At 50.8% G+C, this 13,988-nt stretch overlaps 1 protein-coding gene across 1 annotated transcript in view; it reads left to right on the forward strand.

The window, feature by feature from the left end:
* LOC143020061 (trehalase-like) overlaps positions 1-13,988 on the forward strand; it is a 217,356-nt gene that overhangs the window by 172,082 nt on the left and 31,286 nt on the right. The window contains exon 6 of the mRNA XM_076176237.1: positions 6,000-6,224. Within this exon, the coding sequence (XP_076032352.1) occupies positions 6,000-6,224 (225 nt within the window). The remainder of the gene's footprint in view (positions 1-5,999; positions 6,225-13,988) is intronic.

A 13,988-nucleotide genomic window follows, 5' to 3' on the forward strand; every position in this document is an offset into this window, starting at 1 on the left:
ATTCCCACCTCCACAATTCCCACCTCCACCTCCACAATTCCCACCTCCACAAGTCCAACCTACACCTCCACAAGTCCAACCTCCACCTCCACAAGTCCAACCTCCACCTCCACAAGTCCAACCTCCACCTCCACAAGTCCAACCTCCACAAGTCCAACCTCCACCTCCACAAGTCCAACCTCCACCTCCACAAGTCCAACCTCCACCTCCACAAGTCCAACCTCCACCTCCACAAGTCCAACCTCCACCTCCACAAGTCCAACCTCCACCTCCACAAGTCCAACCTCCACCTCCACAAGTCCAACCTCCACCTCCACAAGTCCAACCTCCACCTCCACAAGTCCAACCTCCACCTCCACAAGTCCAACCTCCACCTCCACAAGTCCAACCTCCACCTCCACAAGTCCAACCTCCACCTCCACAAGTCCAACCTCCACCTCCACAAGTCCAACCTCCACCTCCACAAGTCCAACCTCCACCTCCACAAGTCCAACCTCCACCTCCACAAGTCCAACCTCCACCTCCACAAGTCCAACCTCCACCTCCACAAGTCCAACCTCCACCTCCACAAGTCCAACCTCCACCTCCACAAGTCCAACCTCCACCTCCACAAGTCCAACCTCCACCTCCACAAGTCCAACCTCCACCTCCACAAGTCCAACCTCCACCTCCACAAGTCCAACCTCCACCTCCACAAGTCCAACCTCCACCTCCACAAGTCCAACCTCCACCTCCACAAGTCCAACCTCCACCTCCACAAGTCCAACCTCCACCTCCACAAGTCCAACCTCCACCTCCACAAGTCCAACTTCCACCTCCACAAGTCCAACTTCCACCTCCACAAGTCCAACCTCCACCTCCACAATTCCTACCTCCACAAGTCCCACCTCCACAAGTCCCACCTCCACCTCCACAAGTCCCACCTCCACAAGTCCCACCTCCACCTCCACAAGTCCCACCTCCACAAGTCCCACCTCCACCTCAACAAAGCCTTTTCCCTTCCTCTACAAGGAACTGCATCACCTCCACATGCCCTTCCTCCCCGCACCTCTACAATCTTTTTCCTCCACCGCCACAATTTCCTTCTCCTACCTCCACAATCGCCTCTCCCTCTTCCAGTCTCCTTCCCTCTTCCACAATCACCTCTTCCTTTTCCACAAGCTCCTCTTCCACAAGCACCTCTTCCTCTTCCACAATCACCTCTTCCTCTTCCACAACCTCCTCTTCCTCTTCCACAATCTCCTCTTCCTCTTCTACAATCTCCTCTTCCTCTTCCACAATCTCCTTCCCCTCCTCCACAATCATCTCTTCCTCTTCCACAATCTCCAATCTCCTCTCCCTCTTCCACAATCTCCTCTCCCTCTTCCACAACCGCCCCTCCCTCCTCCACAACCGCCTCTCCCTCCTCCACAACCGCCTCTCCCTCCTCCACAACCGCCTCTCCCTCCCCCACAATCGCCTCTCCCTCCCCCACAATCGCCTCTCCCTCCCCCACAATCGCCTCTCCCTCCCCCACAATCGCCTCTCCCTCCTCCACCATCGCCTCTTCCTCCTCCACGATCGCCTCTCCCTCCTCCACGATCGCCTCTCCCTCCTCCACGATCGCCTCTCCCTCCTCCACAATCGCCTCTCCCTCCTCCACGATCGCCTCTCCCTCCTCCACAATCGCCTCTCCCTCCTCCACGAACGCCTCTCCCTCCTCCACGATCGCCTCTCCCTCCTCCACGATCGCCTCTCCCTCCTCCACGATCGCCTCTCCCTCCTCCACAATCGCCTCTCCCTCCTCCACAATCGCCTCTCCCTCCTCCACGATCGCCTCTCCCTCCTCCACGATCGCCTCTCCCTCCTCCACGATCGCCTCTCCCTCCTCCACGATCGCCTCTCCCTCCTCCACGATCGCCTCTCCCTCCTCCACGATCGCTTCTCCCTCCTCCACGATCGCCTCTCCCTCCTCCACGATCGCCTCTCCCTCCTCCACAATCGCCTCTCCCTCCTCCACGATCGCCTCTCCCTCCTCCACGATCGCCTCTCCCTCCTCCACGATCGCCTCTCCCTCCTCCACGATCGCCTCTCCCTCCTCCACGATCGCCTCTCCCTCCTCCACGATCGCCTCTCCCTCCTCCACGATCGCCTCTCCCTCCTCCACGATCGCCTCTCCCTCCTCCACAATCGCCTCTCCCTCCTCCACAATCGCCTCTCCCTCCTCCACAGTCGCCTCTCCCGCTTCCACAGTCGCCTCTCCCGCTTCCACAGTCGCCTCTCCCTTCTCCACAGTCGCCTCTCCCTTCTCCACAATCGCCTCTCCCTTCTCCACAATCTCCTCTCCCTCCTTCACAATCTCTTCTCTCTCTTCCACACACTTCTCCCTCCTCCACAGTCTCTTCTCCCTCCTCCACAGTTTCTTCTCCCTCCTCCACAGTCTCGTCTCCCTCCTCCACAGTCTCTTCTCCCTCCTCCACAGTCTCTTCTCCCTCCTCCACAGTCTCTTCTCTCTCTTCAAGTCTCTTCTCTCTTCCACAGTCTCTCTTCCACAGTCTCTTCTCTCTTCCACAGTCTCTTCTCTCTCTCTCCCACAGTCTCTTCTCTCTCTCTCCCACAGTCTCTTCTCTCTTCCACAGTCTCTTCTCTCTCCCACAGTCTCTTCTCTCTTCCACAGTCTCTTCTCTCTTCCACAGTCTCTTCTCTCTTCCACAGTCTCTTCTCTCTTCCACAATCTCTTCTCTCTTCCACAATGTCTTCTCTCTCTTCCACAATGTCTTCTCTCTTCTACAATCTCTTCTCTCTCTTCCACAATCTCTTCTCTCTTCCACAATCTCTTCTCTCTCTTCCACAATCTCTTCTCTCTCTTCCACAATCTCTTCTCTCCCACAATCTCTTCTCTTCCACAATCTCTTCTCTCTCTTCCACAATCTCTTCTCTCTCTTCCACAATCTCTTCTCTCTCTTCCACAATCTCTTCTCTCTCTTCCACAATCTCTTCTCTCTTCCACAATCTCTTCTCTCTTCCACAATCTCTTCTCTCTTCCACAATCTCTTCTCTCTTCCACAATCTCTTCTCTCTTCCACAATCTCTTCTCTCTTCCACAATCTCTTCTCTCTCTTCCACAATCTCTTCTCTCACACAATCTCTTCTCCCTCTTCCACAATCTCTTCTCCCTCTTCCACAATCTCTTCTCCCTCTTCCACAATCTCTTCTCCCTCTTCCACAATCTCTTCTCCCTCTTCCACAATCTCTTCTCCCTCTTCCACAATCTCTTCTCCCTCTTCCACAATCTCTCTTTCTCCCTCTTCCACAATCTCTTCTCCCTCTTCCACAATCTCTTCTCCCTCTTCCACAATCTCTTCTCCCTCTTCCACAATCTCTTCTCCCTCTTCCACAATCTCTTCTCCCTCTTCCACAATCTCTTCTCCCTCTTCCACAATCTCTTCTCCCTCTTCCACAATCTCTTCTCCCTCTTCCACAATCTCTTCTCCCTCTTCCACAATCTCTTCTCCCTCTTCCACAATCTCTTCTCCCTCTTCCACAATCTCTTCTCCCTCTTCCACAATCTCTTCTCCCTCTTCCACAATCTCTTCTCCCTCTTCCACAATCTCTTCTCCCTCTTCCCCAGTCTCTTCTCCCTCTTCCACAATCGCCTCTCCCTGTCGCGTGACGGCCCTCGGCCCCGTCGTGGCACTTTTCTCGTTTCTTTCGAATTCTTCCTCTTTTGCTGCCAAGTATTATAAACTTGTGGAGACTTTTTCTAGGTTCCTTCTCAACACACACACACACACACAGGCGTATACATTGCGCCTAAGGACACCTGTACACGTGTAAGATCACACGAATGTACACATGCACGCACGTATACACATACGTACACACGCACGGGTGTGGGCTTCCTTTTCTTGTCCTCCTGCCCCACAGCCAATTCTCTTGATTTACTTCATTCTTCGCACGCCTCTCCCCTCACGCCTCTCCCCCTCACGCCTCTCCCCCTCACGCCTCTCCCCCTCACGCCTCTCCCCCTCACGCCTGTCCCCCTCACGCCTGTCCCCCTCACGCCTGTCCCCCTCACACCTCCCCCCTCATGCCTCTCCCCCTCACGCCTGTCCCCCTCACGCCTGTCCCCCTCACGCCTGTCCCCCTCACGCCTGTCCCCCTCACGCCTGTCCCCCTCACGCCTGTCCCCCTCACGCCTGTCCCCCTCTCGCCTGTCCCCCTCACGCCTGTCCCCCTCTCGCCTCTCCCCCTCTCGCCTCTCCCCCTCTCGCCTCTCCCCCTCTCGCCTCTCCCCCTCTCGCCTCTCCCCCTCACGCCTCTCCTCCCCTCACGCCTCTCCCCCTCACGCCTCTCCCCCTCACGCCTCTCCCCCTCACACCTCTCCCCTCACGCCTCTCCCCCTCACACCTCTCCCCTCACGCCTCTCCCCCCTCACGCCTCTCCCCTCACGGAATCTTCCCTCACGGGATCTCCCCTCACTAGATTTCGTGAACCCAACATTCCCCCCTCCCTTGCGGTAGTCCTTTACACACTATAGTCTTGCCCTGTTGATACTATCACTGCAAGGAATTGTTTTCAGCTGAATGGACTCTCTAGGGGCCCGTCGGTGTAAGACGATAGTTATGAGTGAGGAACCATCGAGGACCTCTGCGCCTCATTCTCCCTAATTTCCTCACACTCGAGCAGATCAAACTCTTTCCCATTGGCTCGTCTTCCTCCCCTTTCCTGGAGACACCCCCCCCCCGCACTACAACCTCACCTGCGTTCCCTAACTTTTCTGAATCATCATCCTCTTCCTCTTCCTTCCCCTTCTTTATTCCCCTTCTTTATTCCCCTTCTTCATTCCCCTTCTTCATTCCCCTTCTTCATTCCCCCTTCTTCATTCCCCCTTCTTTATTCCCCTTCTTTATTCCCCTTCTTCATTCCCCTTCTTCATTCCCCTTCTTCATTCCCCTTCTTCATTCCCCCTTCTTCATTCCCCCTTCCTCCTTCCCCCTTCCTCCTTCCCCCTTCCTCCTTCCCCCTTCCCCCTTCTCCCTTCCCCCTTCTCCCTTCCCCCTTCTCCCTTCTCCCTCCTTTCCCCATCCTCCTTCCCCCATCCTCTTCTTCCTTCCTTTTCTGCCTTCCTTTTCTTCCTTCCTTTTCTTCCTTCCTTTTCTGCCTTCCTTTTCTTCCTTCCTTTTCTTCCTTCCTTCCTCCTTCCTTCCTCCCTCCTCCTCCTCATTTCTCTCCTTTCTCCCTCTTCTTGTGGCTCTTGATGCATTACGTGGTTGAACACTTAGAAGGGATTTTGAGGTCTGGGATTGTCACAATCTTCGTAATCCCATATGTTCGCCTTCCCAAACGTACCTCCTCTCGTCTCTTGGAGAGGTGTGCCAGACGGACAGGGCTTTACGTGATCCAAAATTCAAATTCTTTGACCTTTTTTTTTTCTTACCTCTTCAAGAAAATGACCCAAGTAAGCTGAATAATTCACGTACCCGATAAAAAAAAATCATGTTCGCGTTGTGATAACTGTAGCGTGGTTCAGAACATTTGCTCGTGACTACATTTCCTTACTTCAGAACAGAACTTGTTAATTGACAGGGACCAATGACGGGTACCTACATGTGATACTCCTGCAAGATGGACAGCGAAACTGACCGTTTTAATAACCCGTCAACACCTTCACCTCCATCAGGAAGGTGAAGCCCTGAGGGGCTGGCACTCTGTCCCCGGTCCGAGCCCAAAATCTCGCTTTATCAGCTTCAACTGTATTTCTTACACTTTTCCACACATGGGAGGCTGATTACCGGTGACTGCTCTCCTATCCCTACCACTTTGATCCGGTGGTATAGAAACGGTCCCACACTCACACAACACAACGTTCAAAGTTTCTTCCCAGAGAGATCTGTGGGAGGTTCCGAGAACCGTTGCTAGCCACTGCGGGACCGAGTTTTTAGTTTGGTGAAATCCGAGGCAGCAGCCGTTGATCGATTTACTGTTTTTTGACGACTTCTCTCCACGTTCCCGAACAGGGAGATCTACTACTGGGACTCCTACTGGACTATGGACGGACTCCTCTTGTCTGGAATGAACCTGACTTCGAAAGGAATGCTCCAGAACTTCCTGGACCTCGTCTCCAACTACGGCATGGTGCCTAACGGCGGTCGGAGCTACTACACTCGCAGGAGCCAGCCGCCCTACCTTATCCCGATGTTCAAGCTCTACCTCGACTGGACGGACGACCTCGACTTCCTCAGGTAAGTCCCGAGTGGTCTTGTTAAGCGTTATTTCACTTCGACGCTAAAAGTGGAAGGACTAAACGAGGGAGAAGAGGCTCGGGTGGCTAAGTGGATGGGAGGGTGTGGAGGGACGCCTACTTAAGGGAGAAGTCTGAGAAGAAGGGTCAAATGAAGGGGAGGAGGTGGAATACTTCGAGAAGGAAGGGGAACGGTGAAGAGGGGAAGGAAACTTGACAGGAAGTAGTAAATGGAAGGAGGGGGCGGAGGGAGGGAGGGAGTGAGGGAATCGGTGTCCCAGCACAAAAGGCCTTGGACTAACCTTGTTCTTACCACGCCCACACCAAACCACGCCTATATCGACTGCTTAAACGTCAATCACGCCCACGCAGGTCACGCCCACCCAGGCCACGCCCACGCAGGTTTAGGCATCTTGGAAGTCTTTGCAGGCCCTGTGTTACCTCGAAGTCACCAGTTTTCAAGTTCAGCCTTAGTGATACACTACAGGACCTGGGTATCTATCCCTGGATGACGATAAAGATATTATCCACTAACTTGAAAATTCAGTTGATATCAGTAAACGCTTGAAATATATGTTTAGATGAATAAATTGATAATCCACATACGGCCGGGCAGACCTGAAGAACAATTGACAGACTTCACGTAATTTTGTATTCCTCCTTGGGAAAACGAAATACTCCAAATGAATTATGCACGTTGCTTACAAACAATTAAAACTTTAAAACTATTTAGGTGCACGTCACGTTATCTAGTTGTCACGTTATATATACGTACAGAAGAACTGTGTGTGTGTCTGTGATTTACCATTGTCTTGGATCACGTGTTGGACTCGTGATCGACAGTTATTAACCTCCCGGATGAGAGCTCAGAGCTCGTATAACTATTCTATGGGTAATACTGTGACCTTACACGCACACATACCCCCAACTCTCCACACCCACGAGAGTTGGAGTAACAACCCGCAGCGCAGCGATACTGAAATAATTTCAGACCTAGGTGGGATTCGAACCCAGACCGCTGTAGTGGCAGACGAGAACTCTAACCACCGCGCCACGAGGTAGTTGCGCGCTTGTGTGTGTGTGTGTGTACACACACACGTACTCGGTTCGAGTCCTACAGACAGCAATAGAGTTCATAGTAAGGCCAGACTACATTAGAATCCCTGCTTCTGAAAGGAGTCGCCGTCTTAACTACCTGCGAGAGGGGAGGTTTGTGATGTTAAACGGGTTCATGTACATGCATTTACATGTGTGTATGCCTACATTATATGATTTATGTACGTGTATGTATATACTGAGGGAAATGATGGGAGAGGCGGAAAGGGAGTTGAAAAGGCTTTGTCAATAGACCGAAGCTGTTCCATTGGTCACGTTTGCATGATGACCAGCCAGGGCAAGTGGCACTCACCAGTAGACGCCAGGACCGAGTAGTTTGAATCCCAGCGCCATACAGTGAACCCACACATAAACCGTATACATTAAACCACTGAAACGCAGCCCAAACACACTGGCCCGATGTGTTCCGTACTGATATAATAATCGCCAATGTTCTGTCGACGGTAATACCTACCACCAAGCATGCTGTGTAACCGATCTAGTAATTAGAATTGTGTAATTACTGTGATTTGTGTACGTGATGGTTATGTTTACGCCAAGCACACATTCTGCATATTCTAGACGAGTCTTGTACACGGATCTTGTCCCCTGCGCAGCCGGAGACGAGCCCCCTTCCAGACTATGAATGTCACCTCGCTTATAACCTTTACGAAGTCATACCCGGTACGTATTCTTCCCCTCCCGAACTCTCCACACACTGTTTACATCCTGTGCAGTCGTGGACATCAGCACTTGTCCTATTTCATGAAGAAATGTGGCAACAGCGCGTCATCTTTGAGTTAGTAGGAGGAGCTTGTGATAAGACGTCTTTATGCGATTATATGCACTCGTCAGCCGTGGCCTTGCACACCCAGCCAAGAGCTTCCGCAGCGCGAATTCTCCTTATTCAGTTTGCACTGCTGGTGTACTCTCCAGAACCTCCAGCACACAACCTCCAGCACACAACCTCCAGCACACGCCCTCCACCACACGGCCTCCACCACACGGCCTCCACCACACGCCCTCCACCACACGCCCTCCACCACACGCCCTCCACCACACGCCCTCCACCACACGCCCTCCACCACACGGCCTCCACCACATGCCCTCCACCACATGCCCTCCACCACATGCCCTCCACCACACGGCCTCCACCACACGGCCTCCACCACACGGTCTCCACCACACGGTCTCCACCACACGGTCTCCACCACACGGCCTCCACCACACGGCCTCCACCACACGGCCTCCACCACACGGCCTCCACCACACGGCCTCCACCACACGGCCTCCACCACACGGCCTCCACCACACGCCCTCCACCACACGGCCTCCACCACACGCCCTCCACCACACGACCTCCACCACACGCCCTCCACCACACGACCTCCACCACACGGCCTCCACCACACGGCCTCCACCACACGGCCTCCACCACACGGCCTCCACCACACGGCCTCCACCACACGGCCTCCACCACACGGCCTCCACCACACGGTCTCCACCACACGGTCTCCACCACACGGTCTCCACCACACGGCCTCCACCACACGGCCTCCACCACACGGCCTCCACCACACGCCCTCCACCACACGCCCTCCACCACACGCCCTCCACCACACGCCCTCCACCACACGCCCTCCACCACACGCCCTCCACCACACGGCCCTCCACCACACGGCCCTCCACCACACGGTCTCCACCACACGGTCTCCACCACACGGTCTCCACCACGCAACGCCCCCCCCCCACCCCTCAGCCTCCATATTGGAGGGGCCCATCTTCTTGCTCTGTATTCGTCACCCATTGGGGCTCCATCCCAACTTTACTTCCTTGCTTTGTGAAACTTGTAATTCATGGTTACTATGTGGACATGATGCATCCGCGGAAGCTCTCAGTTTCGCCAGATCTGCACGCGTACAGAGGGTGTTGGGTTTACTTTTATGGAGTCAATATGTTAAAAATTTTATCATCCATACGGACCAGAGTCCCTCAGCGTTCCTCGAAGATTGAAGAATAATCTCCAGTCACGAATGTTGACCTATTTTACATCCCTAATGCCCTTCCTTTGTACTACCCTCCTTAAATCTCCCCTTCACGATTCCAGCACTTGGGTACGATATATCGACCACCAAGGATAGAAACGCTGGTTTTCGGCGATGAAATACGAAACGTCACGCTTACACCTCGATACAACTAATGGATACGGTGGAGAAGACCTCTTCCTCTTGTATACCACATACCACATACCATTTAAAGATGGCACTATCCTCCCATCCGTGGCACGTGCAGACTTAACCTACATATCCGATGCTCGCCGAGTATATCCGAGGCATACCCGAATACTCGTTAAGGCTCCGGCACGATCAATACCAGCATTTGACACACTTCCAAGGCCTTTTTCTTCTCTTCTTCTCTTTTTACTTGTCGCCTTCTTCTTTTTCCTCCTTTTCTTTCCTCTTTTTTTTTGAGTGAATACATCGGCAAAGCCGGGTTTCCCACATCACGGCTAAGGTAGTGGAAAAAGAACAGAACAAAGATTAATTTTTGTTGAAGTATATGTATACCTACACACCGGATGTACCGTACCAAGAACCCAGTGTTTGAAAGCAAGAAGGTTTGCAATGAATATAAGTTTGACAATATGTCTGGGAGCTTTTGCATCTCTTCGACACATCTAGCATATCTTCCTACGCCCTTACTCTCTCAACATCGGAATCAAGAACTGGATAGGCTACCTGCTCGTGGTGGTTCTGCGAGATCGACGTCGGAGAGGTCTATCTCCCCCTGCTTCAGAACCTGGTCACACACACGCTCTCCTCCATCTCTATGTGAGGCCTTTGGTCTCCAGGTTGAGCCCAAAACCTTTTTGTCAACTTTGGCCACTTACCCGTCCACGGTTTCGTACAAGGAAGGCTCGTAATCGGTGACTGCTTCGATCCTCTTCGGCCCCGTTCACTCTAAGCAACTAGTGACAGTCACTAGTGGCGGTCACTAGTTGCCTAAGTGTGAAAGTCTCGGGCAACTGCAAGCAACCAGTGACTGTCACCGAGTTGTGGAGTACTTTCTCATCTCGTTAGTCGAAAGTAGGGCATCAATGGAGGTGCTGCTTCTGTTGGCTTTGCTGGCCAAGAAAGAGACGGTCGGTGACGGCAATTACCAGTGATGGTCACTTATTACCGGAGCGGGCAACAGCCATAGCCTGTTGCGCAACCGGGCAACCGCAGTGACGTAGTGTGAAAGGCTTGATTTAAAATAATGGTAGGCAACTAGTGACGGTCACTAGTTGCCTAGTGTGAAAATGGCCTTCCTCTTGATAACTGGTGACTTAGTAACACATCCACACCCAAACTAATGCAACGTTTCTTCCCAGAGAGATCTACGGGAGGACTCGGGGAGCGTTACTGACTTAAAAGATGCGGGTTTTCGGACGAAGAAATTCAAAACTGTTATGATTCACCGGTTCTTGCCGGAATGAAATGTATTAAGTACATTATCTTTAGAGGAAACGGGATGGAGTTCCATGCAACCTGCACACACATGCACACACTGTATCCTCAACTGACTATGAGTAGATACATAACACTGTTTTTAAGGCGGCTATATTAAACTCGCTATTGGTTCCTTTCCTTTATTGGTTCACAATTTCTTCTATGGTTCTACACTAAGTCAATCACTTCCTGGTTCTATACCACAATGCACTATATTATTTCTTTGTACGTATCATCGGACCGACTCTGTCTCGAGCTCTCTGCATCCCGTTAAAAAGGCCGGAAATTAGGATTCAGCATTTTTGGAGGTCCCACGCTCGTATAAGCTTAAGAGTTTATGCGAGCAAGATTACAAATATTTCTTCTTATTACTATCTTGGGGTTACATTATATAATGTAGTCTAACAGCTAAAATATATATATATCCAGGGGAGGTTCGTCAGTATACGTAATAATGTGTTTAGTACTGTGTGGTTACTTGAGTGATCGCGTGTGTGCGTGCGTGTGTGTCGCCTGGCCGTGGCGGTGGTAGAAATTGTTTGGTCAGCAGGCGCCTGATCGTCCCGGTGAGTGAGTGAGGGAGTGAGTGGGTGATATGACTGGGCGATACTATTCGTCATGTATATGAGGCGTATACATATCGCTCTTCCCCTGGGGTTAGGTGGCTCCCGGCACCTAAGGTTACATGGTTAACAAAAATCTATACGTATGGTTATACAGTGAAAAAATTTCAGAGACACAAAATCCTGGGTGGTTAAATGTGAAGGTGGGGGGGGGGGTTGCTGAAGTGAATCCGAGGTCCCAAAGGGGCATCTTGAACTGTAAGTATGGGTATGCGATGTTGTGTCTCCGAAGAGTAACGTTGTGTCTCACCAGATTACATGTTATATCCATTATCACACGAGAGATTACACCATATTTCGTATATCACTGGTAGAAATCACTTTTCCAATGTTATATTGTTCACGTGATATGTCACCGTCACTGTAGGGGTTCTCATTTTCAAACACTGTTCTATGGTCAGTTTGGTGTGTCACTTAGCATTTGTTTTATTTCACCGTATGTATGGTTTCTAATAAATTATGATATTCAAGATATTGGGTGAGACACAAGAATAAACTTAATCTAGGTTTACAGTAAGTCGGGAATGGGGTTGAAATGTTTTGGAAGATCTTATTTCGTGCAAAAGAATTTGGTTAATACCACAACTATAAAGAGGATGATTAAGATTGAGAGGGCTGTGGAAGTATAGGGCAATATTTGGTAATGAAGGACGAGGGAGTCCATGTCAAGAGTAGTCGATTTATTCAGTAGGTGTACCATGTCTATCTTACTTGGAAGGATGGTATCGGGGATCTTAGGTAGGGGTGGGTAGGGGTAGGGGAAGTGGTAAATTTCCGAAAGGGAGAAACTCTTGATCGGGTCCATAGGTATGTTGCTAAGAATAAATTCTTGAAAGATAGTTGATGTTAAGGTGGGCAAATAATGATGTATTTCATTTTGGAGGATGAAGGTTATGTCTCAGCGAATGAGGATATGTTTATCTGACTCTCGCTAAGGTTATATTGGTCGGAAGGAAGTGGAGAAGTTTCACTAGATATGCGGAAGGGAGTTCTTATCGGAAATGGGCCATTCTAACCTCCACTGATAGATACATGACGTCCTGCATCTTCAGGGGCGAGAGCTAGAGTGCATGTTTAGTTGCGTCGACGCAGAGTCATGGGATGAGACTTGCGCTTGGGTGAGTTATGTGCGAGTGCGGTAGGTGGGTTGTTGGTGGGAGGTGGGATTGGGTCGAGGTTGAGTTTGACCTTTCTCAGCTTCTCTCCATGTATGGTTACGGTTGTGTGATCGGAAGGATCTGTTAGTAGAAAAACATTGTTAGGGAGTGAGCTTGTGACTGTGAAGGGACCTAAGAACTTGGGTCTGAGTTTGTTAGTCCTGGTTGAGTCTTTGACCATGACAGTGTCACCAAGCTTTATGTCAAGTGGAGTTGACCGTTTGTGTTGTTTTGTCTTTGTCTTTTCTTGAGCTTCTTTAAGGTTTTCCCTGACTTGTTTGTAAATGGTTTGCATACCTCGTTTGATGCAGTGTGTGAGGTTGTCTAGGTTGTATAAGGGGGGGGTTGAAGATTTGGTAGGGGAGGCGCATTGGCTGGCCAAAAATGATCTCATGTGGGGACATCTTTGTTGCGGAATTGACTGTGCTGTTGATACTGGCTTGTACCTGTGGTAGCCAATCTTCCCAACTGTCCATGAGATCGCTGACCAAGGGTCTGAGCACCTCTAGGACTTTGCGATTTGTTCGCTCAGACAGACCATTTCCCTGTGGGTGGTAGGCAGTGGCAAATGTTTGGTCAATGTTGTAGAGGTGTGCTATTTCGCGCATTACCTCATTTTTGAATTCTGATCCATTGTCAGATAACATTGTGTGTGGTATGTTGTATCTACAAAAGATATTGTTAACTAGGGCTTTGGCTACAGTCTCTGCTGTTTTGTCTTGGAGTGTTATTTGGATTGTGTATTTAGAGAAATATTCTACTGCTGAGAGTATATAATTGGAACCATGGTGGCTGGTTGGCATTTTGAGTAGATCAATGCCAAGTGTTTCCCATGGCTCGGCAGGGAGTGGGATATTGTTGATATGGAGTTGTTTTGGGTCAGGGCCTCTGAATTGGATGCAAGTGACACAAGATCCTATGTGTGTGGTTATGTCTTTTGTCATATGTGGCCAATAGTATGAGTGCCTAGCAGTGTTTAGTGTTTTATCTCTGCCTGAGTGGCCTCCCATTGCACTGTCGTGCAATATGTGTAGGACCTTGGGAACTAGGGCTCTGGGAATGATTGTTACATCTCTGGTATTAGTGGTTCTCCTTATAATTCCGTCGACCAATTTGAGTTCCTCTATAGGGACAGGTGGTCGGGACTGTAAGGGGGTTTGTGAAAGGAGATGTTGTTTTATTGGGGACCATATTGGGTCTGTCAGTTTCATCTCTAAGTTCTTGCATAGGTATGCATGTGGTTTGGGTTATAGGGATGATGTGAGTTTGTCTGCTCAAGCAGTCTGCCACTATATTAGCTTTCCCAGCTAAGTATACGATCTTGGGATCGTAATCAAGGAGAGTTGCTTTCCATCTAGCAACTCTCCCATGTAGGTCTTTTGAGTTAGAGATAGACTAG

This window comes from Oratosquilla oratoria, chromosome 38, assembly GCF_046742065.1.
Source record: "Oratosquilla oratoria isolate Oo_2021 chromosome 38, ASM4674206v1, whole genome shotgun sequence".
Lineage (NCBI taxonomy): Eukaryota > Metazoa > Arthropoda > Malacostraca > Stomatopoda > Squillidae > Oratosquilla > Oratosquilla oratoria.